The sequence below is a fragment of the Heterodontus francisci genome, chromosome 26 (assembly GCF_036365525.1).
Source record: "Heterodontus francisci isolate sHetFra1 chromosome 26, sHetFra1.hap1, whole genome shotgun sequence".
Lineage (NCBI taxonomy): Eukaryota > Metazoa > Chordata > Chondrichthyes > Heterodontiformes > Heterodontidae > Heterodontus > Heterodontus francisci.
The window spans coordinates 40977457-41004559 of NC_090396.1; the positions used below are offsets into that span (position 1 = coordinate 40977457).

The following is a 27103-nucleotide window of genomic DNA, read 5'->3' on the forward strand; positions in this document are numbered from 1 at the left end:
AGCCATGCTTCAGGCATCCGTGGCAGCCACTTAAAATAAGCAGCAGATACCTCACATATATAAATGAGGACCCTATGGCCTGTTTTAGGTCCCCTCAGAGAAACTGGGGAGCAAAGAGCAGGGCAGGCATCAGGCCTGCTTAGGACTCTTCGGTGGCTATCGTGCACTAAACAGCTGTTGCATCAAGATTTGAAACAAAATTTTCCATCTCGTTTTATTGTCATCTTCTAAATGACATTTCACATGCTATTCTTTCTGTTCCTCTTTACAAATGATTAATTAACGATACGTTGCTGTTATGCTGCAGAGGTAATAGATAAGCACCGAGCTATACTTTTGAAATGCCATTTAAATCATCTAGCTTCATATTTCCTGTCATGATTTACCTAGTGAATTTTTAAATTGGAGAAATATATGGCATTTATTGTGGGTAATTTGCATTCTTTCGTCTCAAACATATATTAATCTTGTTTTCAAATGTTAATTAAATTCTAATTTTAATATTTTTACTTGATTGGCGTTGCCAAAAAACTTCACTCAAAAACATCATTAAAAAATATTTTGAGTGACTGGATTGATTTGTCTTTTTTCTGCGAATAACTTTGTTATGGTAAATGGAAACAATAATTTAGTATTATTATGAAATTAGCTGTAAGATATTTGGATAAGAGAGATTTGTTTACAATTAGCTTGTGCTCATTTTTTCCAACTGAAATGTGATGCTTGAAATGCAAGAAAATGTGGCATTCACATGAAAAATCGTTAATGAGCTGGATTTTGCAGTCATTTGTGAAACTATAGTGTTTTGAAGAAAGCTGCCTACAAAGAACTAACGATCTCTGTAATGTGGATGCTCCCTATCCCAACGGCAGTTTAAATCTGGCACCAAGTCAAGGGGATCGCCAGGCTTCCAGCAGCAGTGATGTCAGCAAGCAGGGTGAACAACCAAGCACATTGAAATATTCTCACAAACCTGGAAATAAAAGCACTGAATCCTTCACATTTAATTTAAAGTTTTAGATAGCAAAATAATGATTATAATTGGATTTGGAAGCTAAAATATCATTAAAAAAAACTCAAAAAGGCATTATTTTAAAAATATGTGCATTTTAATCATACTGGAGAAATTAGACATTTCACAAATATAAAATTAGCTTTTCAAGGCAAGTGAGGGTGTTTAGCAACAATTGTGAACTTCGTACACCATTCAAAGCCTAGTTGCTGCTTATTCAACAAGGTGTAACTTTTTCAAGGGTTTTTACAGTGAGATCGACATAGTAAAAGTGGGAGTTTTCATCATTTCACTGATTGCTTCAGGATTTCTGTCAGGCCTTCCCGACAACCTCCCGCCTCCGCCACCAAGTTACGCGGGGTGGCAGCAAGAAACAGACCCCCTGCCCCAAGCCAATCAAGGTCCTTTAGTAGCCAATTAACGACCACTTAAGGGGCTCTGCCCGCCACCACGGGGATTTTATGATTGACAGGCGGGCGGCTGAGGCCTCAGAAAAGCCGCCTGATAAAAGTAGGCAGTTTTTTGACGGCTTGGGGGGGCGGGGGCCTGCCTGATGGAACACCCTGCACCCGACGGAGGGCCACCCCGAAGCCCCAACCGCCTCCAATGCCCAACATGCCTCCCCCCCCATCTGACCAATCCCCTTGCCAAGGCCTGACCAATTGTCCCCGGCGAGGCCCCAAAAACTTACCTGTTTTCCGGTGCTCCCCGTCATCCAAATTCTTCAGCTGGGCTGCAATCCCAGCAGTGGGCACCGCTCCCGATGGCACCACTGGGACTAGGAGATGCCGGCCCGCTGATTGATGGGCAGCACCATTAGGCAGGACCTCCTGCCTCAATGAGGTGGAAGTCCCGCCCAAGACCAATTAAGGGCCTGGGGACCGTAAAATCTGGTCTGGATCCCCAAGCCCAGTGGAAGAGGGATCACTACCGACTTTTCAGTTGATGGACGGCTCCCCCCAGCTCACCATAAACTTCGGGCCATGGACTCACGAAGTTGCTGTCAGTTTCAGTGCAGTAATAATGCTGAACGTGGACAATTTCACTGTCATAACGGTGTCTGGGCCAATATTTATGCAATTTAACTAAACTTTAACTAATTTAACTAAATGTAACAACATTACTACTCTTTTTGGCAACATTACATTTTATCATACACATGTGCATGCCATTGTGCACCTACAATTCTTTGCACTTTTTTCTACTGCTTCTATGCGACTTGGTTGAATTGGACTTGCACTCTATCTGATTTTTTTCAGTAAAGGAACAATTAGACTTTCTTCGATGCAAGAAAATAGCTCCGCCTGCTGGAATGAAAACTAAATATCAAAGTCAATTCACAAAATTCTGTTATTCTGTTTAGAAAGAAGGTTTATTTCTACAGCACCTTATCACTTTTGAGTGTTTCAAAGTGCATCACAAGCAACTAATTACTTTTGCACAACACCAAACATTGCTATAATGTTATAGTGCAGCTAAGTGTGTGTAGTAAGATCTCAGAAACAGCAAATCAGATGAATTACTTGTTTTCAATGGAAATTGTTGACATAATAATGTTGTCCAGGACACCAGGTGATCTCCCTGCTCAGTTTTACCTTTCTTGTTTAAGGATGTTACAAAAACAAGAATTTACAGTGAATATGTGAAGACTGAACCACTTTATAAGTTTCACATTAAGAACTGATTGGCTATTAACTTAATTATATTTCAATCAGCAAAATATAAGATATATTATTTCGTATAAAGTTTGAGTGAAGTTGTTAAGTCTGAAACCAGGGTTTTAATTTTAAACAAAGCCAATTATGGAGATATGAGAGATGAGTTGGCTGAGGTAGATTGGGAAATTAGATAAAAAGATATGAAGGGAGGTGAACAAGGGCAAATATTTAAAAAAAGCATAATTCTTAACAAATATACATGCCCTTGAGGAATAAATACCCATGGGAAAAATGGTACAATTGTGGAGAACTAGAGGAGTAAGGCTAGTGTTATAAATAAAGAGGCTTACAATATTGCCAAAAAGAGTAGTAAGCCTGTGGATTGGGATGGTTCTAAAAATCAGAAAAGGATGACCAAGAAAGTGATAATGAGGGACAAAATAGAATGACAGTAAACTAACAAGAAATATAAAAACATTGTGAGAGCTTTTACAGGTATATAAAAAGGAAAAGATTAGTGAAAACAAAGTAGCGTAAGTAGATTCCTCAGAGGCAGAGACAAACAAAATTATAATGGGGAATAGGAAATGGCAGAGATGTTAAACAAATGTTTTATGTCTGGCTTCACAGTCAAAGGCACAAAGAACATACTGGAAAATGTGGGGAACCAAGGGTCCATTGAGGGTGAGGAACTTAACTTGATTGAAAATAGTCAAGAAGAAGTATTAGAGAAATTAATGTGGCTGAAAGCTGACAAATCACCTGGAACTGATGGCCTACATCCTAGGGTTTTAAAAGAGGTGGCTGCAGCGATAGTGTAGGTATTATTTTTGTTCTTCCAAAATTCCCTAGATTCTAGAATGGTACCCATGGATTGGAAGGTAACAAACGTAAACACACTTTCAAGAAAGTGGAGAGGGAGAAAACAGAAAACTATAGGACAATTAGCATGACATCAGAAGTAGGGACAATGTTAAAATCTATTATTAAGGACATGGTAGCAGGGCACTGAAAAAAACACAATATGATTGATTAGACGGAGTCAAAACTGTTTTATGAATATGAAATCATGTGTAACAAATCTATTTGAGGTTTTTGAGGGTGTAACTAGCAGGGTAGATAAGGGAGAATTAGTAGATGGAGTGTATTTGGATTTTCTGAAGGCGTTTGTCAAGAAAAACGATATTGCAAATAAGGAATATTAATTAATCAGTTGGAAACATACATTAAACTTTTAATGGAAAAAATCCTGCAGTTAACTTTAAAAAAAAACTGACATCCAAGAAGACGACCACAATTTGCATCTGAAATACCTTTTCACATTTCAAGGCCCCAACTGCAGATAGGTCTAAGGAGCACAGACCCAGAACAAGGTCTTTCTATAAGTGATTGAATTGCCTAAGATTGCTTCATTAGTACTTCATTCAAGGCAATCCTAACACCTTGACTTTGAAAGAGCAAATCCCTACAAGTATAACTATTGGCATCCTGGGGCCTGGGGAGCCAATTCCAAACATTGACTCTCATTAGAAGGTTTCAGGGAATACCCTGAGGCAGTCATGTGACCTTCTGTTCATCTTTTTAAAAGCTGGGAGTTTCCTTAAACAAAAGGTCAAGCCAGTAACTTAGACTGTGCAGCAACAAAAAAGCTGTGTGCCTCCGTCTCTCTCTTTCCAGATAACATAAGTTTGAAAATCGTCTGTGACTGTGGACCCTCCAAGCCTACAGATTGCTTCAGAGACCAGAGGAAGAGAGTCACCTACAAGTCAGCTTCCAAGAAAATCCTGAGGCAAGCGGGCCAGCCACAAAGTGCACTTTGACCTGTCAAAACCTTCAAGGATACAAGTTCATCCAGACAACCACCCAATCATCCAACCTCACAAACTGTGTATTTAATTTCCATTTATTCTGGACTCTAATCCAACCAGCAAATCTACTTCTCACTCTGTAACATATTTGTGTGTGTATGATTCTCATGTTGATGTGTGCATGAATGTGTAGCTTTTTTATTAGTTTATTTAGATCAGGTTTATATAGTTAAGTAATATATGAGCATGGATTGAGGATTAGTTGATGGAGAAAAATGCAAAAAGCTGGATTTTCATTAAGGAGGTGGGAAACAGGAAGTGGGTCTGGTTGTGGGTCAGCAACCCGCCTCCTGTGGGTAACTGATTCAGATTGCAACTATCAAATGGGTAAACCTTTAATTGGTCTGGAGACGGGTTTCGTGTCCACTTAGAGCCAGTGGGATTGAAAATGGCAATGTGTCAGATCAAGTCTGGAGCTCATGTAGACTCCCATGGCAGCCATCATGATGCTGCTTGTTGTCCTGAGGGAGAGATCTGCCTTCCACAGAACCAGAGGGCAGTGAGATGTCAGAGGGGAGCTGCAGTCATGGCACTAGGGACAGGACAAACCCTCGCTTCATCCAGAGGTTGGCAGGAGGAGACTACCTCATTGTGTAGCAGGGGCATTTCTCTGTTCAGTGTTATCTCCCTCCGCCCCCTTTTCCTCATCCTCTCAACTCCTGCTCCTCCCTCGAGGATCTGTTTCCTTCCAGGGCCTCACTGTCCTTAAGGTCCACACTTCTCTAGAACGCTATGTTATGGAGAGCACAGCAAATGACCAGAATGACCAAGACCCTTGCAGGACGGCATTGGAGAGCATCACCCGACTGATTCAGGCACCCGGAATTGCATCTTCAGAAATCTGGTGGCCTGCTTAATGGTTGACCTGCCGAGCAGGTGACATTGGTTGTCTTGCCTCTGTGTCTCAGTCTGGGACTCCCGTAGAGGGGTCAGTAGCCATCTCTTCAAGGGATTTCCCTTGTCCCCTTTGATCCATCCACGCACTTTTGGAGATGCCATGAAGTACCGAGGCAGCCTGGTCTCACCATGGATAATGGACACATAGCAGAAGCTTTTGTTGTGGTCATGGACCAGTTGGACTTTGAGAAAGTGGAAGCACTTCCTGTTGATGGATCTCACTGGCCAGTCACTAGGTGCCTTGATGGCCCATGAGCACAAGCGATCATGCCCTGCACCTGGGGGAACTTAGCAATGGAGGCTGACCCAATGCCTTCTGTGTCTGCACAGGCTCATCAGTGTCAAAATGGACGTAGCCCCCTGCCTTTCTGAAAAGGGCATCTGTGACCTGCCTGATGCTGACTTCAAGATGCCACCTAGGTCCAAGCTGATCCCTGGAGTGACCCAGTTGCATAGAAGGTTAGGGCGATGGTAAACTTGATTGCTGCAGGTAAGGGACTGCTATGGGGGCCTTGAGGCCTCAGGTCATTGTGGATCAGGGCAAATAGGTCTGAGACCATCCACCTGGATAGGCACAGCTTCTTAATGCACCGGTACTTTGTCATTTATGGAGAGCTGTCTCTTGGGTTGTGCACCCGATGTCTTGGGTAGCGCCCTCCTCCCCTTGCAGCATCCCACTGTGCTCCTCTGGCCTCCTGCTATCCAGAAGGTTGCACTTGCTGAAGCTCATCCTGGCTGCTCTGTCCAATGTCAGAGTAGCCTGTTCCCATCTGAACTCCCTCAGTTGGACTTTGTGCATTCAACAGTGTTCTCCTGCCAACCCCAGCTGCCCAAGTGATGCCACTCATGTCCCTCTCTGGATTCCTGCCACTCATCACTGAGAAAAGCAAGTATTACAGCTGCAGCTATGGCACTTTTGAAGCATCTCAGCTTTTTCTGGGCCTCCGGAGTATTTTAATCAGACCTTCCCATAGCCCTCATGGCCCCCTGCTGTGTTCACGACTTGAACACCCTGTCGTGTTCCCCCCATGCTATCCTCCACGTTCTGAGCCCTTGAAAAATAAAACTGCTGCTGACAATCCTGTTAATGAGCTCTTCAATGAGCTCAACAGGCAATTAATTTGTGGCGTGTGCCCGCCCCCTTTCATCCCTTCTGACGTCCGTTCAAAATGGCATCGCATACCTGAGACAACGGGTCTCAGTGCCTATCTCCGAGAACGCGATTTTTAAATCATGCTCACCTCCATACCCATGCTCAGCAGAATTTTAAAAATCCAAAGAGTAGGAATAAACCCGAGTAACTATTGGGGTGCCACAAGAATCATGCTTGCGCCTCAGCTATTTACAATCTATATTGTTATGACTGAGGCTAGAGGAGTACACTGTCTTCCTCTAGTCCCACTTCTCCACGGGTCACAACATATATTTAAATGTTTACCCAGTTACCCATACAGCCAATTATATTCTTTATTTTTTATTTCAGAATAAAATCCACCAACCAGGTTTCTTTAATAAACAACAAAATTATCAATTTATTATAAAGCAAGACTTATTAAGTAACGATGCAAAGCATTAACACACAGATTGAAATATGAAAGTTCCCTTTAATTAGCCCAACACACACAGACACACACAGACACAAAACACACACTGACACTGATTTAAAAAAAATCAAGAAATTTTCTCTGCAGAGACCTCTTCATAAAAAAGACAAAAAAGTTGGCCAAATACTTGTTAATTCTTGAAGGAAAAGGAGAAGATACGGAATGATATCAGTTGTTTCTTTATTCTGGCATCCCAAATACACGTAGCTGGCTGTCACTGGGATCTTTTTGGAGCAGTTCTCTTCAGGTGACGTCAAGGATTAGTCTGGCAGGCTTTCCAGGAGAAATGTGGCATCTGGGGTTTCAGCTATCACACTGGATTCTGGAGAAAAGAGGATCTGGTGTTTTCTCTCTTAGCAGGCTGACCTCTTTGGTCACAGGAGAGGTACCAGAGGACAGTGAATGTGGGACCATTATTCAAGAAGGGTAGCAGGGATAAACAAGGTAAATACAGGCCAGTGAGTTTAACATCAGTGGTAGGGAAAATATTAGAAAATATTCTGAGAGACAGGATTAATCTCCACTTGGACAGGCAGGGATTAATCAGGAATAGTCAGCATGGCTTTTTCAGGGGAGATCATCTCTAACAAACATGATTGAATTTTCCGAGGAGGTGACTAGGTGTGTAGATGAGGGTAAGGCAGTTGATGTAGTCTACATGGACTTCAGTGAGGCTTTTGATAAGGTCCCGCATGGGAGATTGGTTAAGAAGGTAAGAGCCCATGGGATCCAGGGCAATTTGGCAAACTGGATCCAAAATTGGCTTCGTGGCAGGAGGCAGAGGGTGATGGTTGAGGGTTGTTTTTGTGAGTGGAAGCCTGTGACCAGTGGTGTACCACAGGGATCGGTACTGGGACCCTTGCTGTTTTTAGTGTACATTAATGATTTAGACGTGAATATAGGAGGTATGATCGGGAAGTTCGCAGATTACACAAAAATTGGGGGTTCGTAAATAGTGAGGAGGAAAGCCTTAGAAGACAGGACGATATAGATAGGCTGGTAAGATGGGCAGAGCAGTGACAAATAGAGTTTAATCCTGAGAAGTGTGAAGTGAAGCATTTTGGGAGGACTAACAAGCAAGGGAATATACAATGGATGGTAGGACCCTGGGAAGTACAAAGGGTCAGAGGGACATTGATGTACTTGTCCATGGATCACTAAAAGCAGCAGCATAGGGAGATAAGGTGGTTAGGAAGGTATATGGGATACTTGCCTTTATTAGCCGAGGCATAAAATATAAGAGCAGGGAGGTTATGATGGAGCTGTATTAAACACTAGTTTGGCCACAGCTTGAGTACTGTGTACAGTTCTGGTCACCACACTATAGGAAGGATGTGATTGCACTGGAGAGAGTGCAGAGGAGATTCACCAGGATGTTGCCTGGGCTGGAGCATTTCAGCTATGAACAGAGACTGGATAGGCTAGGGTTGTTTTCCTTAGAGCAGAGAAGGCTGAGGGGGACCTGACTGAAGTATACAAAATTATGAGGGGCATTGATAGGATAGATCGGAAAAAACTTTCTCCCTCAGCAGAGGGATCAATAACCAGGGGCATAGATTTAAGGTAAGGGGCAGGAGGTTTAGAGGAGATTTGAGGAAACATTTTTTTACCCAGAGGGTGGTTGGAATCTGGAACACATTGCCTGAAGGGATGGTAGAGGCAGGAACCCTCACAACATTTAAAAAATATATTAGATGCGCACTTGAAATGCCATAGCATACAAGGCTACAGGCCAAGTGCTGGAAAATGGGATTAGAATAGATAGGTGCTTGATCGCCAGCACAGACACGATGGGCCAAAGGGCCTGTTTGTGTGCTGTATAACTCTATGACTCAATGACCTCCAACTGACTCAAAATAATACCCAAAACGAAACCAACTCGACCACCATAAATTTTGACATGCCACTTCGCTGTAAGCAACTCCCCAGTCACAACTCTTGCTATTTACTTAGCTGAAGACATTTGATTTCTAGTAATTGTGTTTCTAAACCAAGTTCCAAAGTCCTTCCTTAAAAAAAAACCAAAATCCAACACCTATGGAATCTCTTCAGTCCTCTGAATGAATCCATTTCTACCATTTTAAAACACGAGCCCTCAAAAATATTAAAAAATTTGAAGTACTTTCATAACAATCTCAATGACTTAGATGAGGGGACTGAATGTAATCTTTCCAAGTTTGCTGATGATATAAAGCTAGGTGGGAAAGTAAGTTGTGAGGAGGACTTAAAGAGGCTGCAAAGGGATATAGGTCGGTTAAGGGATTAGGAAAGATGACAGATGGAATATAATGTAGGGAAGTGTGAAATGACCCACTTTGGCAGGAATGACAGAAAAGCAGCATATTTTTTCAAAGGTGAGGAACTAATAAATGTTGGTATTCAGAGGCATTTGAACTTCCTTGTACATGAATCACAGGAAGTTAACATGCAGACAAAGCAAGCAATTAGGATGGCAAATGGATGTCAAACTTTATTGCTAGGTGAGTTGAGTATTAGAGTAAGGAAGACTTGCTGCAATTATATAGGTCTTTGATGAGACTATACCTGGAATACTGTGCACAGTTTAGGCCTCCATACCGAAGGAGTAATATACTTGCCTTACAGTGGGTGCAACAAAAGTTCACTAGATTGATTCATAGGGTGAGAGGACTATCTGCTGAGGAGAGGTTGATAGAATGGGCCTATATTCTCTGGAGTTTAAATGAATGAGAGGTGATTTCATTGAAACTTTTAAATTTCTTAGAGAACTTGACAGGAAAGATGCTGAGAGGTTGTTTCCTCTGACTGAAGAGTTTAGAACTAGGGACATAGACTCAGGTTAAGGATTCACCACTGAGGACTGAGATGAAGAGAAATTTCTTCAGTCAGTTGATTGTGAATCTTTGGAATTCTCTACCTCAGAGCACTGTGGATGCTCAAGCGTTGAGTATATTGAAGACTATGCCCTCTCCCTGCCATGAGTGTCTGTGCCCCTCCCTCTCTCTCAAGCTCTCTCTCCTGTCTAATCATTAGCTGTACCTGTATTCAAGTTAGTAGATTCATCAGCTAATAACATTACCTTAGGTCTTTCAGAGTGAAGTCAACTGGCCAAGGTGGTATCATGAATTATTTGGTGGAGGAGGTATTTGGAGTCCAGAATATTCAGAGGCAAGGTGAAACCCTATGTGCTATTTGCGGAAGGTGGGAGGGGGGGGGGGGGGGAGTTAATTGGAGCTGTTTATGGATACTATGTAACTTTTTGGAGAGCGGGTAAAATTTTTATGTTTGTTATGTGTTGAGATGTATCACTAGATGTGTATAGTGTGGTTGTGCAATTAAAGATGAATCTTTAATTCCTTTATGTTTGGCATTTTAGAATGTTTGGCACCTGTACCAGATGACTGAGTCAACAAAGAAAGAAGGAAAATAGAGAATGTCCAAGAAAATGCTAAGATTCAGTTTATATAGAGTGGCGCAGTGGTTAGCACTGCAGCCTCACAGCTCCAGTGACCTGGGTTCAGTTCTGGGTACTGCCTGTGCAGAGTTTGCAAGTTCTCCCTGTGACTGTGTGGGTTTCAGTTGGGTGCTCTGGTTTCCTCCCACAGCCAAAGATTTGCAGCTTGATAGGTAAATTGGCCATTGTAAATTGCGCCTAGTGTAGGTAGGTGGTAGGAGAATGGTGGGGATGTGGTAGGGAATATGGGATTGATGTAGCATTAGTATAAATGGGTGGTTGTTGGTTGGCATGGACTCAGTGGGCCAAAGGGCTTGTTTCAGTGCTGTATAAATAAATATCCTGAGAGTGTACTGATTTGATAACTTAGTAGAGACAAAGTCTAAAATGAATTATGGTTTACTGTGGGATATGGGTTAGTAACCTGCATGTCTCAGAAACACAGGCACTACCAACTGAGTCAAACTAGCAACTAAAATGTGAACATTTCCAAAAATATATGTAATAACTGCCCAAGAGCCATAATTGGATGATAAATGGGGGAGGGTTTAAAAGGTTCTTTCTCACACATACATTACACCCAGTAATAAGCTACCTCATAATCATGTAATATTGTTTATTCCATGGGCTGTTTTATTGAATGATTTAAAACTTGTATTAAGAATATAAGCGCTTGAATGTTTGGTGCACTCAGTTTAACAACATGACTGTAGATTGGCTCCAGCAGCTATAATAACGTACAAGCACTAGTGCCAGCAGAGGGTAGAATAATCAACATTGATTCCGCAAGCATTTTCAATGCAATGTGTTGCAATCTGTGGTTTCTGCTACGTAATTTGGATTGATGCTTAAACTGAAAGATATATCTGAGTTCTTTCCAAAATCTGCTGACAAAAGTAAATTGTGAACATTAAGTATGGCTGCACAAAGATTCCACCATCTTCAGCTTCTTTTCTTTTTATTGATTTCTCCAGAAGGGACAGGTAGGAAATGGCTTTTCTGTGAAATCTTTCACATGTTTAATAACTGGAGTATATTAATGCAAGTGTTGGTGCTTCTTCAGCACAAAGGTCCATTTTGCAAAGAATACTCGACGTTATCTGACGTATTCAATCTGTCTTTGAAATTCTCCTCCGAAACAGCTCTATCTCCAGTGCTCACTTCAGTTTTAAAACTCTGCTTAAACCCTCGCTCTTTTATCTAGTTCTGGATCCTTCCTCCTGATCTTTGCTCTTTGTTTAGTTGGTGAATTTTCTCACACTTCTACGGAGTACTTTGGGACAAGTTTCTACGTTGGAAGGACTTTATAGAAATGCAAGTGATTGTTCTGTTGTGTGATGTTATAGCTGTAATTTGATTTTGATTGAAGCTTGGAATGATGAAATAAAAATATTTTAATATTAAAACAATTGTTATTTACATAAAAAATGAAATGTTACAATTACGAGTTCTTGCCAGAACATCATTGAACAAATGAAATTCTCTGTGCGTCGAAGAAGCTTAAACATAGGACTTGCTCCAACAAACCTGACAGGGCTTTATAGATAATTAAATTATGAAAACTGCATTCAGCAGGTATAAAGCAGCCAGCTTTCATTGACTGAAATATGAAACACTCTTTCCATATTTCAAACCTGCACTGGATAATTTACAGAAGTCATTTGCACTTCAACTGGAGTGATTCAAATGAAATTAAATAGATTTTTTAATAAGTCAAGCTCATACGCCTTCAATTTGGCATTTGTTGACAGAGATGGTCAATAAAGCTTTTTATGTGGGGTGATTTGATTGAGCTTTTCAGAATTTTGGAAAGAATTAAGGTGGAGAGAAGTTTTCTGCTGTTGGGGAGTCTAAGATAACTGATTTAAAATCAGAGGCAAGCCATTCAGGAGAGAAGTTAGGAAACATTTCTTCATACAAAGAGTAGTAGAAGTGTGGAACTCCCACAAAAAGTGGTAGACTCTAGCTCAATTAATAATTTTTGATCTGAGAGAAATAGGTTTTTGCTAGAAGAGTATAAAAGAATATGGAGCCAAGGCAGGTGGATGGAATTAAGAAACAGATCAGCCATGATCTCATTGAACCGCAGAACAGACTCTATCTGCTACTTCTGTTCCTATGTTAATCAAGTGTCTTTCGTTTTCAATATTGAATTTTTTAAAAAAGCATTATCAAAGTAAAGCTTTGTAGCTGCATAAGGTTATGCAGATGGGTGTTTGAGAAATTGTCGTGTTGTGAAGTTTCTGTTCTTTCATCGATCATATAAAATTTATTACTCTTTATCACTGTCCTGTGTTGCTCATTCTTGGTTGAAGCTGCTGCACCCTTGCTGAAAGACCTGTGTGACGCCTGCTGCAGACAAATTGCCTTGAAAGCCTATCCAACACAGACTGTTCATCAACCTCACCTGGAGAGGGTGCGAGTGGCATTCAACTATTCGACTCTGGAACACCTCACCATACTGAAAACATTCGACCAGAACATGATAAACTCAATTATTTTTTATTATCCCTTCTATTCCTAAGAAACAGCTTTAACCAAAATCCTTTTTCCCTGGTTAAGTATGTGTGTGTGCATGAGGTTTAAGGAAATAAGGAGTTTTTCATATATATAGATTATCTTGTTAGTAGTTAAGACTTATTATTTCTTTTCTAATAAATAGTTAATGCTGTTGTTGTTTAAAGAAACCTGGTTTTGGTGTACTTTATTCTGGGGAACAAATAGAGTGTCTAATTTGGCTATTCTTCAGTAGGTGAAAAACGTTCTTGATATGCTGTGACCTGTGGAGTAGTGGGACTGAATTAACAGTGCATTCCTTCCACCTTGGTTGTAACCATCAGAACTGCATTTTCTAAAGCCCGATGGCCTGCTGGATGGTGGTCCTTTACAGCAGATGGCTTTGGTTGTGGAGCCTCTAAGGCTGCATCTTAGGGTCTGGTAAAGAGGTAACTACCATCCCTTCAAGGGATAACCCTTAATCACTAGAATCCTTCCATGGAGTTTGGGGGTGAGGGGATGTGGAAGGAAGAGTTGTAACACCCTGGACTGACGGAGGATGAAGAAGTCATGGCAGCTGCTGGGAAAGTGAGCACATGCATGCAGGAAGCCCTTGTGGTCACAGACCAGTTGAACATTGAGGGAGGGGAAGCCCTTCCTGCTGATGAATCTTACTTGGCAGTCACTCGGTGCCTTGATGGTGCCCTGCACCAGGGGGAATCCAGCAATGGAGGCAATCCACAACCTTTTGTACCTGCGAGGCCCCATCTGTCTGGAACTGAATTCACAACCAGCTCTTGCAAATAGGGCATCAGAAACCTGTGAGATGTAGTGACGTGCAGCTGTTTGTAAGTCACCACCAAGGTCCGCAGCAGATCCTTGGAAGGAGCCAGAGGTAAAGAAGTTCAAGGCTACAGTGACTTTGATGGTTACTGGCAGGGCACGGTGACCAGCGTTGTGGGGTGTAATGTGTTCTGCCATGAGGACACAAATCTCAGTGGAGATACTGTCCCTGTCTCCAGCACCTGCTCACTGGTGATGTTCGACTCACCATGTGACAACATATCTGCCTACCCCAGAGGCCACACAGAGATGTGTGCATCTGAGATAATGCATGAGCTGTCTTCCTGTCTGCTGGGAATAGTGCTTCTCTGAGGGCCCTTATAGCCCACAGCATGACCACCAGGGATGTCTCAGAGAACTGGGGTGGGGCGGTGGGGTTGTGGGGGGGTGGGCGGGGCGGGCGCAGCCTTCCCATGTTGAGACTCCACTATTACACTTGCTCTTTCTCTGACCTGATCATTCTATAATGGATCCATTCTGACCCCTGCCCAGATGCCTTTAAATAGAGAGCATTTAACAGCCAGATGCAGGTTGTCATCACTTCTGCCCACTCCAATTTGGTCAGGAAACTCAGAAGCGGGTTACTAATGCTGTGGCTGAATTTAAAAAACCACAGCAAAGCACCCACCCTACAATGTGCAATGTATGTTTTATTACCCAAATATCTAGTTAAACAATAGCGTAACCCAGGGATGATCACAGATGGCCTTTGCCCCTTATAGCGGTCATGGAAATATAATCTGTACTGCTACATGTGTTCTGTTTATGGAAGACAGGCAGAAAAACTATTGCGACAAGGCAAAACTTATAACTATCAACTGGTTTATTTTACATAAAATACATTGGGTAAATGAATGTATATAGTTTTCCAGCAAGAAAAGCAAATTTCATATGCTTCTCAGTTATGGAAAAGTATAAGGATACAACTTATTAACTAAACATAGGCACCTTCTAAAGCTAAGCTATACATTGGTCCGGAACCATTTAACATGCAGTCTTGCTAGAACTCTGCTTCCTCTGTGGCTGGAGGGAGAGAGAAAGCAACAAGGAATTTTTTCTGTTCCCTGCCTTACATCTGTGAGATAAAGTGGGATTGACCCACTGAGCTGTCAATCAACATTGCTACCCTTGGATGTCTGGGCATGAGGCATCTTAACAAATGCCTTCGCCATGCCACTCATGAAGTGATGGAGTGAAGTGACACCAAGACTCTCAGCTTTCTCTAGTAGCATGATTACACATAATGATTCCTTCTTTCTACATCTATTTTCTTCTTTAATTAAAAAATATTTATGAAAAGGGAAAGTTTTGTTCGATAATTGATCTTTCTGATTGTACTGACTATATTTTTAATTGTGTCTTTTACAGAAGGTCATGTTTCCCAGTCTCCTTTCATTGTACAAGTGAAAAAAGGAGCATCAGTTTCAATAAACTGTGAATTTTCATCCACAAAAGGGACTGTTGTGGGCGCTTATTTCAGAAGGAACCTTTCAAATCCTATTGATCTGGTTTACTTCTACAAAGAAAAGATTACAGTACGGGCATCATATACCAATCGTCTTGTGTGTGAAGGAAACATGGAAAACTTCACCGTAACCCTCGATAATCTCCATGAAAGTGACACAGATATTTATTACTGTATCTTTGGAATACGTAATAACAAAGTATCGGATTATTCTGGAAAAGGAACAATGTTACTCGTGTCAGGTATGTTTCATGTTTCAAATATTCATCTGACATAATTTACTGATGTTAAGCTTCTACTCAAAACAATATTCACATATGGAAAAATGGATATGAGAGGGCACATGTCATTTTGCTGCTTTTCATTCATTTTCTATGTAGAGGAATCCAAAACAAATAGAAATTCTGATTATGTGGCAACTGAGCAACTCCATCAGTTTGTATATTCAATGTTTCTTTTTAACCTTTTCCTGAGAAATGGCTGAAATTGTCTAAGGCAGTTGTATCTTGAGGAGTTAACCTCTTGAATCTCATCTTTATATATCAAAAGAAAATTCTTTCATCGTCACACTACAAATCCCAAAATTCAGCAGGGATCTTCTTTCCATTGACGACACCGTGTTTGGAGATGTCACTGTTGTAAAAGATTAACACATTAAAGTGGAAAGAGAAAAGGACATCATCCTGACATTATTCTTTCCCTCTCTTTATTCAGGCAGAATCCCACTGATATTATGCAAGATTGAGTAAGTTATATTCGTAAAGTTCAGCTCCGCAGACCCTGTTGTTTCACCGCTGTGGTGCCTTTTTGGGTCTAAAATGACATCCATGCTGTGTGTGCACACTTACGCCATTTTGGGGAGGTCAGTAATATGGGTGTCAGGAACATGTGCTAGAATTATATAGAGTATGCAGATTATGACACCAGGAACACTGATTGATGCTAACACTGCCATTTTCAACCTCGCCACGACAGCTAAAGCCCTCTGTACAGCTGAACATGTATTCAACAGCAGTAAGTACCCACTAATGTATTAGACTAAATACATAGGCATAAAGGTTTGAACACAGAGCTTTAATGGAGACTTGTTGTTGCTTCAGCTTACACATGCTGTCTGTGCAAGAGAACTCCATCAAGTGATATTGCATTGCTTCCTGTGATGACATACATATTAGCATAAACATACATTTAAATGATTATATTTAACAAACTAACAAAAGCACTATCACAACATCACCCTTCCCTTAAATGACAACCCTATAAAGTTTAACAGTGATAGGTACATGAATAAACAATCCTTATGAGATATAAGGAATTTGACAACCATAATACTAATTACATAAAACATTTGGAACACTCCTTTTCAAGGTCTTGTCTAGGTTTGCAATCATACTGGTTGTCGGCTGACTTGACCAGACCTTGTGACAATGACATGTGGGTGTGTTCTCGAACTGTCCGTCCTCTCCTCCTGAAAATTGTGTTTGGGAGGTTTGTCCTCAGACGTCGGTGTGCTACTTGTTGTCTCTTTGTCTTCAAAATGTATGCGGGAATGTGTAAGCAATGTTGGTTGGTCGCCTTGTGCATAGCTAGCAGTGAGTCCCCGAGGTGAGATTCCTTCTCAGTACGGCACAGTACTCGGGCGGCACAGTGGCGCAGTGGTTAGCACCGCAGCCTCACAGCTCCAGCGACCCGGGTTCAATTCTGGGTACTGCCTGTGTGGAGTTTGCAAGTTCTCCCTGTGTCTGTGTGGGTTTCCTCCGGGTGCTCTGGTTTCCTCCCACAAGCCAAAAGACTTGCAGGTTGGTAGGTAAATTGGCCATTATAAATTGCCCCTAGTATAGGTAGGTGGTAGGGGAAAATAGGGACAGGTGAGGATGTGGTAGGAATATGGGATTAGTGTAGGATTAGTATAAATGGGTGGTTGATGGTCGGCACAGACTCGGTGGGCCAAAGGGCCTGTTTCAGTGCTGTATCTCTAAACTAAACTAAACTAAACTACCCCACCATTTGGTGTTGTCACCTCATATGAACGTGGTTCTTTGCACACCTTGGACACCTCTGCTGGGATCCATGTCTGTTCTTGCGGGTGTCGAACCCTCACCTTCTGGCCGACATATAGTGGCAGTAATTCTGCACCGGCACGTACTTCATGCACAGCTTTCATCTTCTCTTGTTTCTGACATAACCACTCTGTAATCAAGGATGACTTGGTGAGATGATAGCTCACTGGTCGACCAAACATAATCTCAGCAGTCTAATGGCGTTGCGTTTAGATGCAACTTATGCAACTTAGATAGCTTGCCTGGTTTCCGAACACTTTCTGATGAGCGATTTGACTGTCCCGACCATACCTTCAGCCATCCCATTTGAATGAGAATATCTGGGTAATGATGTGACATGGTTGATGGACCATCATTCACACACATCCTGGAACAGTTTCCCGTGTATTGTTGGTCATTGTCAGACACCACTTCTACCAGGTACCAAAAAGACTAAAGATGGCACTGACAGTGTTGGCCATTGCTGTACTCAATGTGTCTCAAAGTTTCTGCACAATAGGAAATTTGGAGTGATTGTCAGTCAATAGCAGATAGTCTGCCGCTAGAACATAGATCTGTTGCTATCTTTATCATGGTGATGATGGTATGTCCTGCGGTTGGAGAGGCTCTGCCGTCATTGCATCTGTTCCATTTGTACCTTTGAGAACATGAGATGCAGGATACTCAGTTGACTGACTTGACTGACTCTCTGATCCTTGCTGGTTGTCCATTGTTAAGGCTTTTACATCAGACTGTCTCCCCAATACTGTCAGATTTCATAGGGGAGTCTTGTACTGATCAATGGGTGTGTACTTGTTTTGAGTGCTGTGGTCTTCTGACTGGGTCAGCTCATGGATGGTGATTATGTTAAACTTTTTGCATGTTGGCATTCTAGATCTAGGGAAACAAGGCACTTTATTGTTGAACCATTGTGTGCCGTAAACTTTGTGCTTGTGGGTTGGACCACAGACTTCCATGCCTCGTGGTACATGTTCTTGAGAATGCGGAAAGGTAGAGTGTTGACACTTGCACCTGTGTCAATCTTCACCCTCAGTTGATGCCATTCAGCCTTATTGGGCCAGATGATCTGGAGTGTTGCAAGAGCTTCTGTTTTCTTAATGGAATGGACCCCTGTTCTGCTAAGGTGATCATGTGAAATACCTGTTTATCTGTCGTGTCTTCACCTCGATCCACGTCATCCATTTTGGTCAGACGTTTCCCCATTTAATGGATGGGTCTTTGCTCTTAGCAATGCCTGGAAGAGTCTCACCTCCCTTCACCTCTGGGTGGCGTACTTCTGCGTCTTGAGCACTGCTCACCCTGGTCTGCTCACTGCTCACGTTCTTACTGCTGGACCTTCTGCAAAGTTTGGCTTTGAATATTAGGTATGAGTTGTGTTTGATAGAGTGTTGGTAGGTGAGTAAAGCAGGGTGGTGAGTGGAGCAGTGTGTGAAGCTATTGCTTCATTTGTAAGGAATTTATGGCACTTGAAGATGCATTCACTGTCCTTGACCACTCACGTTGAGATCATTAAACTTCTTCCTGCACTCCATTCACATCCTTGGGGCTTGATTACTTGCATTGACAGCAATAGCTATCTGCTCCCACTGCGTTGTCACTATCTGGCTCCATGTGGGTAGAGGAACTGTCTTTTCCTATCCACCTGCTGCATCAGAAAACCCTGGGGCATGCTTTCTCCTCTATTGTGCTATTTGCACAGTTCTTCCTGCACCAAGATTCTTTCCCAGACCCTTCCGGTACCTACCAAAATGCACCACCCCTTGAAGAAGTGGAGCCTGACTTTAAGTCATGCAGGCTCGCTTTAAGTAGTGCTATCCTTGCATGAATTAAGGCCCCCTGCTGAGGCATGCAGCCACTAAGCATCGCATTTAACACTGGGCTGCATATGCTATTATCATTTAAATTAGCAGGCAGCACGAAGTTTGCATAACTAACCCTGTGCCCATTTTCGGGCCATACCCAAATTTTCCTCCTACAAGTTGGAGGAAACTGGGTGATGTGGTGAATTAAAACATTGCCCTTTTATCCAGCGATCCAGTGCTAATCTAACCCAGCAGTGGGTACTTTAATTCTTTTGGGGTTATTTCACATTGTTGTGGTCTATTGTCGGAATGCTTGATACCAACACTTACTCTGGTAGTTAAAAGCAGAGAAATATTCTGTTTTTTTACCAATGTCATTTCTCACCTCCTAAAATCCACAATTTACTTTGGAGATCTGTTTAAAGAAAAACACTGTAACATTGTAATATTTTAATGTTATGGGCAGAAGAAGATTAGCTCATCTTGGTGCCTGCCTTGGCTTACTAGTAGCACTCTCATCTCTGAGTCAGAAAGTTGTGAGTTTAAGCCCCACTCCAGAAACTTGAGCATGTAATCCAGGTTGATGCTTTGGTACTGCACTGTCTGGAGGTGCTGTCTTTTGAATGAGACATTAAACCAATGCTCCATCTGCCCTCTCTGATGGACAAAAAAGATTCAATGGCACTATTTGAAGATGAGCAAAGGAATTCTTATGGCCAATATTTATCCCTCCACCAACATCAGTAAAGAAAACCCACAGATTATCGAGTCATGTATTTTATTGCTGTTTGTGGAACCTTGCTGTGGGTAAATTGGCTGCCACATTTCCTGACATTACAACAGTGAGGATCGTTCAGAAGTACTTAATTGGCTGTAAAGTGTTTCGGACAGCCTAAAGCCATGAAAGGCACTATATAAATACAAGTTCTTACCTGTTTCCTTTATTAGTCCTGCACCTCCAAAAGCCTCATCAATTTCCTTTCTGTGATTCTGGAATAAAATACTGTCTTTCTTAGTAGAAATTCATTGTCTTTTTAAAACTATTCCACCATTCCTGCTGATAATCTGTTCTAGAATTCAATCATCCTCTTACTAGAAATTTCCAATTTTCTTTTGGCATCTTTAATGTTAAATTGTGTCTCTCAGTCCTTGAATCTTGGGCCCAATGGAAGAATTTCCTGCACCTAAACTTTCCATACTCATGAAAATCTTGAATTCTCTTAATTCTCCCCCTCATCCTCTTTCCCAATGGAGGGTAAAGTTCATTCATTCATTGGTGTCATCTTCTCCCCAGAAGGTTGACTGCTATGGAGCTCCACCTCAGTCTGTCCTGTGCTATCCTTACACATTCTGCAACCGCATCCAGTCCATTTTATCCATCATCCATTTTCTCCTCTGCTTCCCTCTCCTACGTTTTCCATCAATCTTTCCTTCCAATAATTGTCTCTCTCTACCTTCTGCTCTAATGATGTGACTGAAATATTGTATCTTTCTTTCTTTGATGTTATACATTAATTGCCTCTTTTCTCCAGCCATTTCTAGCACTTCCTCATCAACCTTTTGGTCTGTATAGGATATATGGAACATCCTCCTATATGTCCACATCTCAAATGCATTCAGCTTATCAATAGTCTTTTTGTTTGTTGTCCATGTCTCCGAGGCGTATAACATAGACGACAAAATGAAGAGTAAAATACCAGCTAGATAATCTTACCTTGTGATTTATGTGGCTCTCTAAATTCAGGAATCAGGTTTGTAACCATCCTCAGAAGATGTGCGACCAAAACTTAAAACTGTACTCGAGATGTGAGTACAAGACCAGGTACAACTTCAACAAGAGTTCCTTAGATTACAAGTCACAACCTCAGCTCTACATCTTATTTTTTTATTTTCTTTCTTCACTGTCTGGAAGCACTCACTGATGATTTTAACAATCTACCTAACAAAATCTCAACATCTCTTTTCTGCTCTGTTACGTTGAGCACATTACCATTAAGAAACTTGTTTCTTCTGTCTCATCTCATAACTTTACTTTCTCATGTTGAATTCCAACTGGCACCTTACTACCCATTGGCCTAACTGACTCAGATTTCTTTGAATTATTGCATTTTTGGCCAGCATCACTGGACAAATTTGATATCATCCACAAATTTAGATATCTTGTAAAGTATTTCTCTAAACCATTTAGAACAACTAAATAGTCCATTGATGACCATGTTACACTTTATCACTTCCCCGCCTTTTGCTCTTTACTTCTAAACCAAGGATAAATTCACCTTAATATGTTGCTAAGTATCCCATGGACACATGTGAATTAGTCGGTTCTGTGCAACAGTGTCAAATGACTTTAAGCAATCCAGGTAGATTAACATTTTCTGCCTCAACCCTTACCCACTCAATATAATCTCACCAATTCCAGAGAATTGGTCGGCTGTGATCTGCCCCTTTTAAGCCCATGCTGACTCTCTTTAATAAGACTATCCTTCCAGATGATCCTTTATGCTGTCCCTCAGCAACATCTCCAACACTTCCCATAATAAGGATAAGATCTGATGATCTGTAATTTTTAGACATATCCCTTGCAACTTTCCTACAGAATAACATCACATTTTGTACTTTCTGATGCACTGGAACATTGCCCAATTTCGATGAGTTTCAGAGAGGATTGGAAATTGCCCCAGCCAATTGTATCAGGAATGGTGAATTGAGCCTTTAAAACCATCTGGAAGACCTTCCCCTTCAAGGTTTTTGAGTCTGCTTTCTCCCTTATACCCCTCTATAAACTTGGACTTATCTTTCTTTAAAAACAATCACAAAATAGTGATGTCAAAAAAACATACTTGCAAATTTTTCTGTGCAAATTCTATAAATGTACATCAAATATCCAGCTTTACAACATCAAGCAGCTTTGGTCTTTAAGAAAGTACCATTTCAGTCATTGACAGCACATCTTGTTTGAAGACTTCTTGGATCATGAGCTCATCAGTGTACACAGAAGCTTGAATGCAGAATGTGATATGGCATATGATGTGTTCTAACCCGTAACACAACATATTCTATTTTCTGTTCTTCATTTGTATCTTACGTAATAGATTCAAAAAGATTGTAGAAAATGAAAATAATTTCATGACAATATGGAAATATAAAATGCACATTTTATTTGTCAAAACAATTATATATTTTGTATCTTCCCAGGGTCCAACATGGAGCACTGTGCAGACAGTTGTGTCAGAGCAGTTTCATATAAGGCTCCAATTGTGATTGGTGTGATTGTTACTGCAATACTTGCCATACACTAGTTCTGTTACTTTGTCGTGTAAGTTCCTAATTTTTTATAACAAATATTTCTTATTTGTAGTTATTAAATAATACAAAGTGAAACAAATGAAATTAAATACGGGTGAACAATTATCCAGATTGTTAAACTGGTAAAAAGAAATGTTGCTGTGAAGAACAAGTTGTATGCAATGTACTGTCCATTTGAAAATTGATCATACATTATCTGCTTTTTCCTAGTTTGGGATAGACTCAAAGAACCTGAGACATATACATTAAAAAAGATCATGGGTTTCCCCGATCTATGATGCTCTCTAATCTCTCTTCTGTATGAAATTGCAGAAGATTTGTGGGTTTTTAAAAACAAACTTAGCAGCTGCCTTCCTGTTCAAGTATACTCATAATGATTCCTCTGAACTATGTCGTTGACAAAATCAAAACCTGGCTTTGCAAGTCTTAGAAAAGAGCCTTTGCCTGCGAGGCAAATTTTGTCTAATTGAATATATTAGGGCCCTGAAACTCTCTGGGTTACAATTCTGGGAGTTTCTCCAGCATAATAGGTACTGCTGTACTGCAGGAACATACAAACTGCTGAACTCCATTGCTGAAAATTAAAGGCTACAGGGACATCCCGTGAAGAATGAGCATTTGGCAGCTTAGGAGCACAATTGCAGCAACCTCCCCTCCCCTCGGAAGTTTATTGGTTATTAGTCATGAGGGGACAGGAGCGAGAGTGGGAACTGGGACTGTGTCCCCATCCCCCGGAACAATGCTCGTCCTGCCGCCAGCAATCCCCATGCCATTTATTTTCCATGCAGTTGTGTAATTCAGTGGTTCGTAACTCTTTTTGTCAGGGGAACACCCTCCGAATGTGAACGTATTTCTGGGGACTCCCTGTTCTAACTTCAGAAAGGCAATGGAAGGTGTCTGATGGGAGAAGTGCAGAGAATGGGCTGGAACTTATGGAGCCAGCAGCGGTCCTGACACCAGGCCCAAAAGGTGAGGTAAACCCTGCCTCAGCGCTTTGGAGATCCCACAGCTCTATTTAACGGTACTCGGGCAATTAACTGCCCAGTTCCAGGGTCGCCATCCCTTTTAGAATGTGGATCTCGCCTCCAAGAGCTCTGGTCAACCGGAGGGCCAGCAGCTCAGTAGTATCGGCAGTGCAACCGGGAGCGGCAGCCACTGCCAGTACTACAAGAGGCCCACGACCAGGACCAGTGCTCCCTAACCCCAGATAAGTGTGGCGGGGTTGCCAGGACCACAGTGAGGTTGAGGGGGAGGATGAGGCATTAAGGCAGAGGGGTAGTGGTTAGTGAAGGGATGGCAGAGAAGGCCCCAGCCCACCCAGCCGACAGGGAGGCTGCCTTATTTTACTGGGCGACCTCCCCAGGTGGCGGGGCTCCCACCAGTTGCTGGTAAAGTACCATCGGTGGGTTGGAATAGGCCCTTAAGTGGCCATTAATTGGGTCTCGATTAGCCCTGGGCAGGAAGGATGTCCTCCAGCTTTCCCACCCAGGACTATATTCCAAGGTATCGGGAAAGCAACGGGCACTCCACCCCACTGCCTTCTCATGCAATTTTATTGGCCTCCCTGCCTCCATTCCTGTCCTTGAGTGGGGGGGGGGGGGGCATAAAATTCAGCATGATGTCTTTTACTGGAGAATAGAAATAATATGCTCAGAAATACAGTAAAATATAGAAAACTAATGCCAATGAACTGACATTTCCAGGATCCGCCAGGCTTCCTTGTGGTCCCCTAGGGTTTAGGGTCCTTCATTTGAAAATCTAAGTAATATTTCACAGGAATGTGATATTTAAAAAGTGTGTTAATTTTTAGATAAAGTAACTCAGCCGCCGCGACCAGCTATAGTGTGGGAGAGCTCCGAACTCAGTGCATGAAAATATGAACCTGGTGCGAGCACAAAATATGGAAGGCTCATTTTCAGATGAATTGTATTTATTTCACTGCATGTCACATTAACTTGGAGCACAGGCAGCCTTATGCTTTTGCTATTAAAGATAAAATGTATCCATGGAATTGTAAAATTCTTAACTTTTTAAAAACTTGTAGTGCCTTGACAATGCATTTTGCAATGTAAAAGTTCATTAAAGTATATGTACTACATGTATATTAAGATGGAAGAGTACAACATTTGTAATTGGGGCAAATATTATTTGTACAGCTCTTTTATCTCATTAAAAATTCCCTCCTCTTCCCTGCTCTCACTGCCTTTAAGCGTCTTTGTGCCTTTCCACATGCTCCTGCTGCCAGGTGTCTACCAATGCCAAACATGTAGCATAAGTGTGATACCTCACCCAAAATTGGGTCAGGTCATGTATCAGGCATCCATGGTGGCTACCTAAAACAAGCCTTACATATGTCAATGAAGATCTTTATGCCTGTTTTAGTTCCCCTCAGAGAAACTAGAAATCGAAGAGCGGGGCAGGCATTGGGTCTGATTAGGATTCTTTAGTGGCTGCTGTGTCCTATGCAGAGACTGCCAACAATGGTAGGAATTTTTTGAAGAAAAATTAACCATCCAATTTTGTCACCATCTTCTAAATAACATTTCTCAAGCTGTTCTTTCAGTTCCTTTTCCCAAGTTACTAATTAGCAATATGTTGTTGCTATTGTGATGACAACCCCACTGCCAAGAATGTGGCCTTTTAATTTTGTCATATGGAACATTAATTGTAAACTCTTACTGGCTGGAAAAATTTACATTCTAAGAGGCAGTTGCCTGGAGAAGACAATGGAACTGCTCCCTAATTCAATTAACCAAATAGATTTTGATCACAAGATATTGACTGTGTGAAAGCCAGCATTCCAGCCCCCTACTGAGGATGTCTATTAAGATTGAAAGAATTCACAAAACTCGCCAGGCAGGTTGTTCAGGAAAAAAAGTTAGTTACACGACTGGCTTGCCGGCCCAGATTTGGTTTGAATTTTGTTCACAGAACAGTTTGGGTCAGACAGCAACTGAACTTGAACTGAAAGCATCTTTCCTTGTCTCTCTCTCTCTCTCCGTCTCATGCAAAGACAGGGACCCATGGAAGAAACTAAGCCAAGACCGAAAACCATTGAAACAAGTTTGAAAGAGTGCACTGGGCGCCAAAAAGATGGCAAAATTTAACTACAATCAAAGATTTTACATCGAACTTCAAAGACTAAATGAACTCCAGCTATTGCTTCAAACCTTTCTCCTTGATTCTTTCTTCTTTTCTGTCTCTATCTGCATGTGTGTTTATCGTGTATGCATGCTAGCATGGGCGCGTTGCGTATTTTTAGTAGTTTTAATCAAAGTAGAGTTTTAAGGTTAATAAACTTACACCTTTCTTGTTTAAATCTAAGAAAACCTGTCTGGTTGATTTCTTTGCCATTACAATTGGAGAGCAATGAAGAAGGATTCACTGAGAGGAAGCGAAACATTAAACCCTGTTATGACCAAACCAGGAGAAGGCTGAGAGGGAACCCCTGGACCCCTTTCTCACTTTTCTCATAACACTATACAGCAAAAGTAATAAATAAACAGATGAGCAGAACGGGTGAAATGATTTACTTTGTGAATTTTTAAATTGGAGGAATATATGGCACTGAATGTTAATTTGCATTCCTTGGCCTCAAACATACATCAATCTTGTGTCATGAAGACCCCCACCTGCCAAGAATGAGGCATATTAATTTCATCATATGAACATTAATTTTAAACTATTGTTGGAGTGAAGAAATGACTTGTTTAAAGAGATCGCCTGACATTTAGCTGGAGGATATTTGCATACTAAGAGACAGACAGTGCTTGGAGAGACAAGAAACTATTCCCTGGTCCAATTAACCCAAATGGATTTAGATCACCAGACATTGAAGGTGTTAGACGGCTTGCATTCCAGGGTTTGCTAAGATGATAGAATCCACAAATGCAGGAGTGGTTAAACCAGCTGGTCACATGATTAACCTGCAGGTCCAGACTTTTTGAACTACACACAGGACAGTTTGAAGATGGACTGCAGATTGTAACTGAACCTGGAACAAGAGAACCTCTCTCCTGGCTGGTTCTCGCTTTCTCACAAGCCTCTGGACCCACTGAAGTCGCTTAAACCTCAAGAGAGAAAAGACTCCTGCATGGAAATAAGTTAAAGCGTGCACTAGGCCCCAATGAATGGCAAGACTTACTGGCAACCAAAGACTCCACATCGAACACAAAGGACTGTAATTACAACCCACATATTGCCTCAAACTTTTCCCCTTCATTCTTTTTACTTTTTCTGTCTCTATCTGTGTGTGTGTTTATCGCATATGCATATGCATATGTGTGTGGTTGTGTCGTGTACTTGTAGTCGTTAACTGAATTAGAGTTTAAGTTTAATAAACTTCCACCTTTCTTGTTTAAATCTAAGAAAACCTGTCTGATTTGATTTCTTTGCCTTGTAATTGAACAGCAGTGAACAAGGATTCACTGAGGGGGAGTTTAAAGCATGGTGTGTTAAAATTAAACCCTGTTACGGTAAATCCAGGCAAAGGCTGAGAGGGAACCCCTAGACCCCTTTTCACCTGGTCGTAACACTTGTTTTCAATTGTTAGTTAAATTCTAACTTTAATTTTTTACTTGGCTGCAGTTGTTAAAAAATGTCAGTCAAAAACATTGTCAAAAAGTATTTTGAATGACTTGTCTTTTTGCAAATAACTTT

General features: G+C 41.5%; 1 protein-coding gene and 1 gene segment (V, D, J or C); both read left to right on the plus strand.

The window, feature by feature from the left end:
- The window catches only part of LOC137384287 (septin-9-like), a 413392-nt gene that overhangs the window by 16537 nt on the left and 369752 nt on the right, over positions 1-27103 (plus strand). The window lies entirely within an intron of this gene.
- On the plus strand, positions 11225-26761 carry LOC137384286 (Ig kappa chain V region 12F2-like). The segment is given in 4 exon segments: positions 11225-11455; positions 15180-15518; positions 22334-22454; positions 24255-26761. Coding segments are annotated over 3 exon segments (510 nt in total).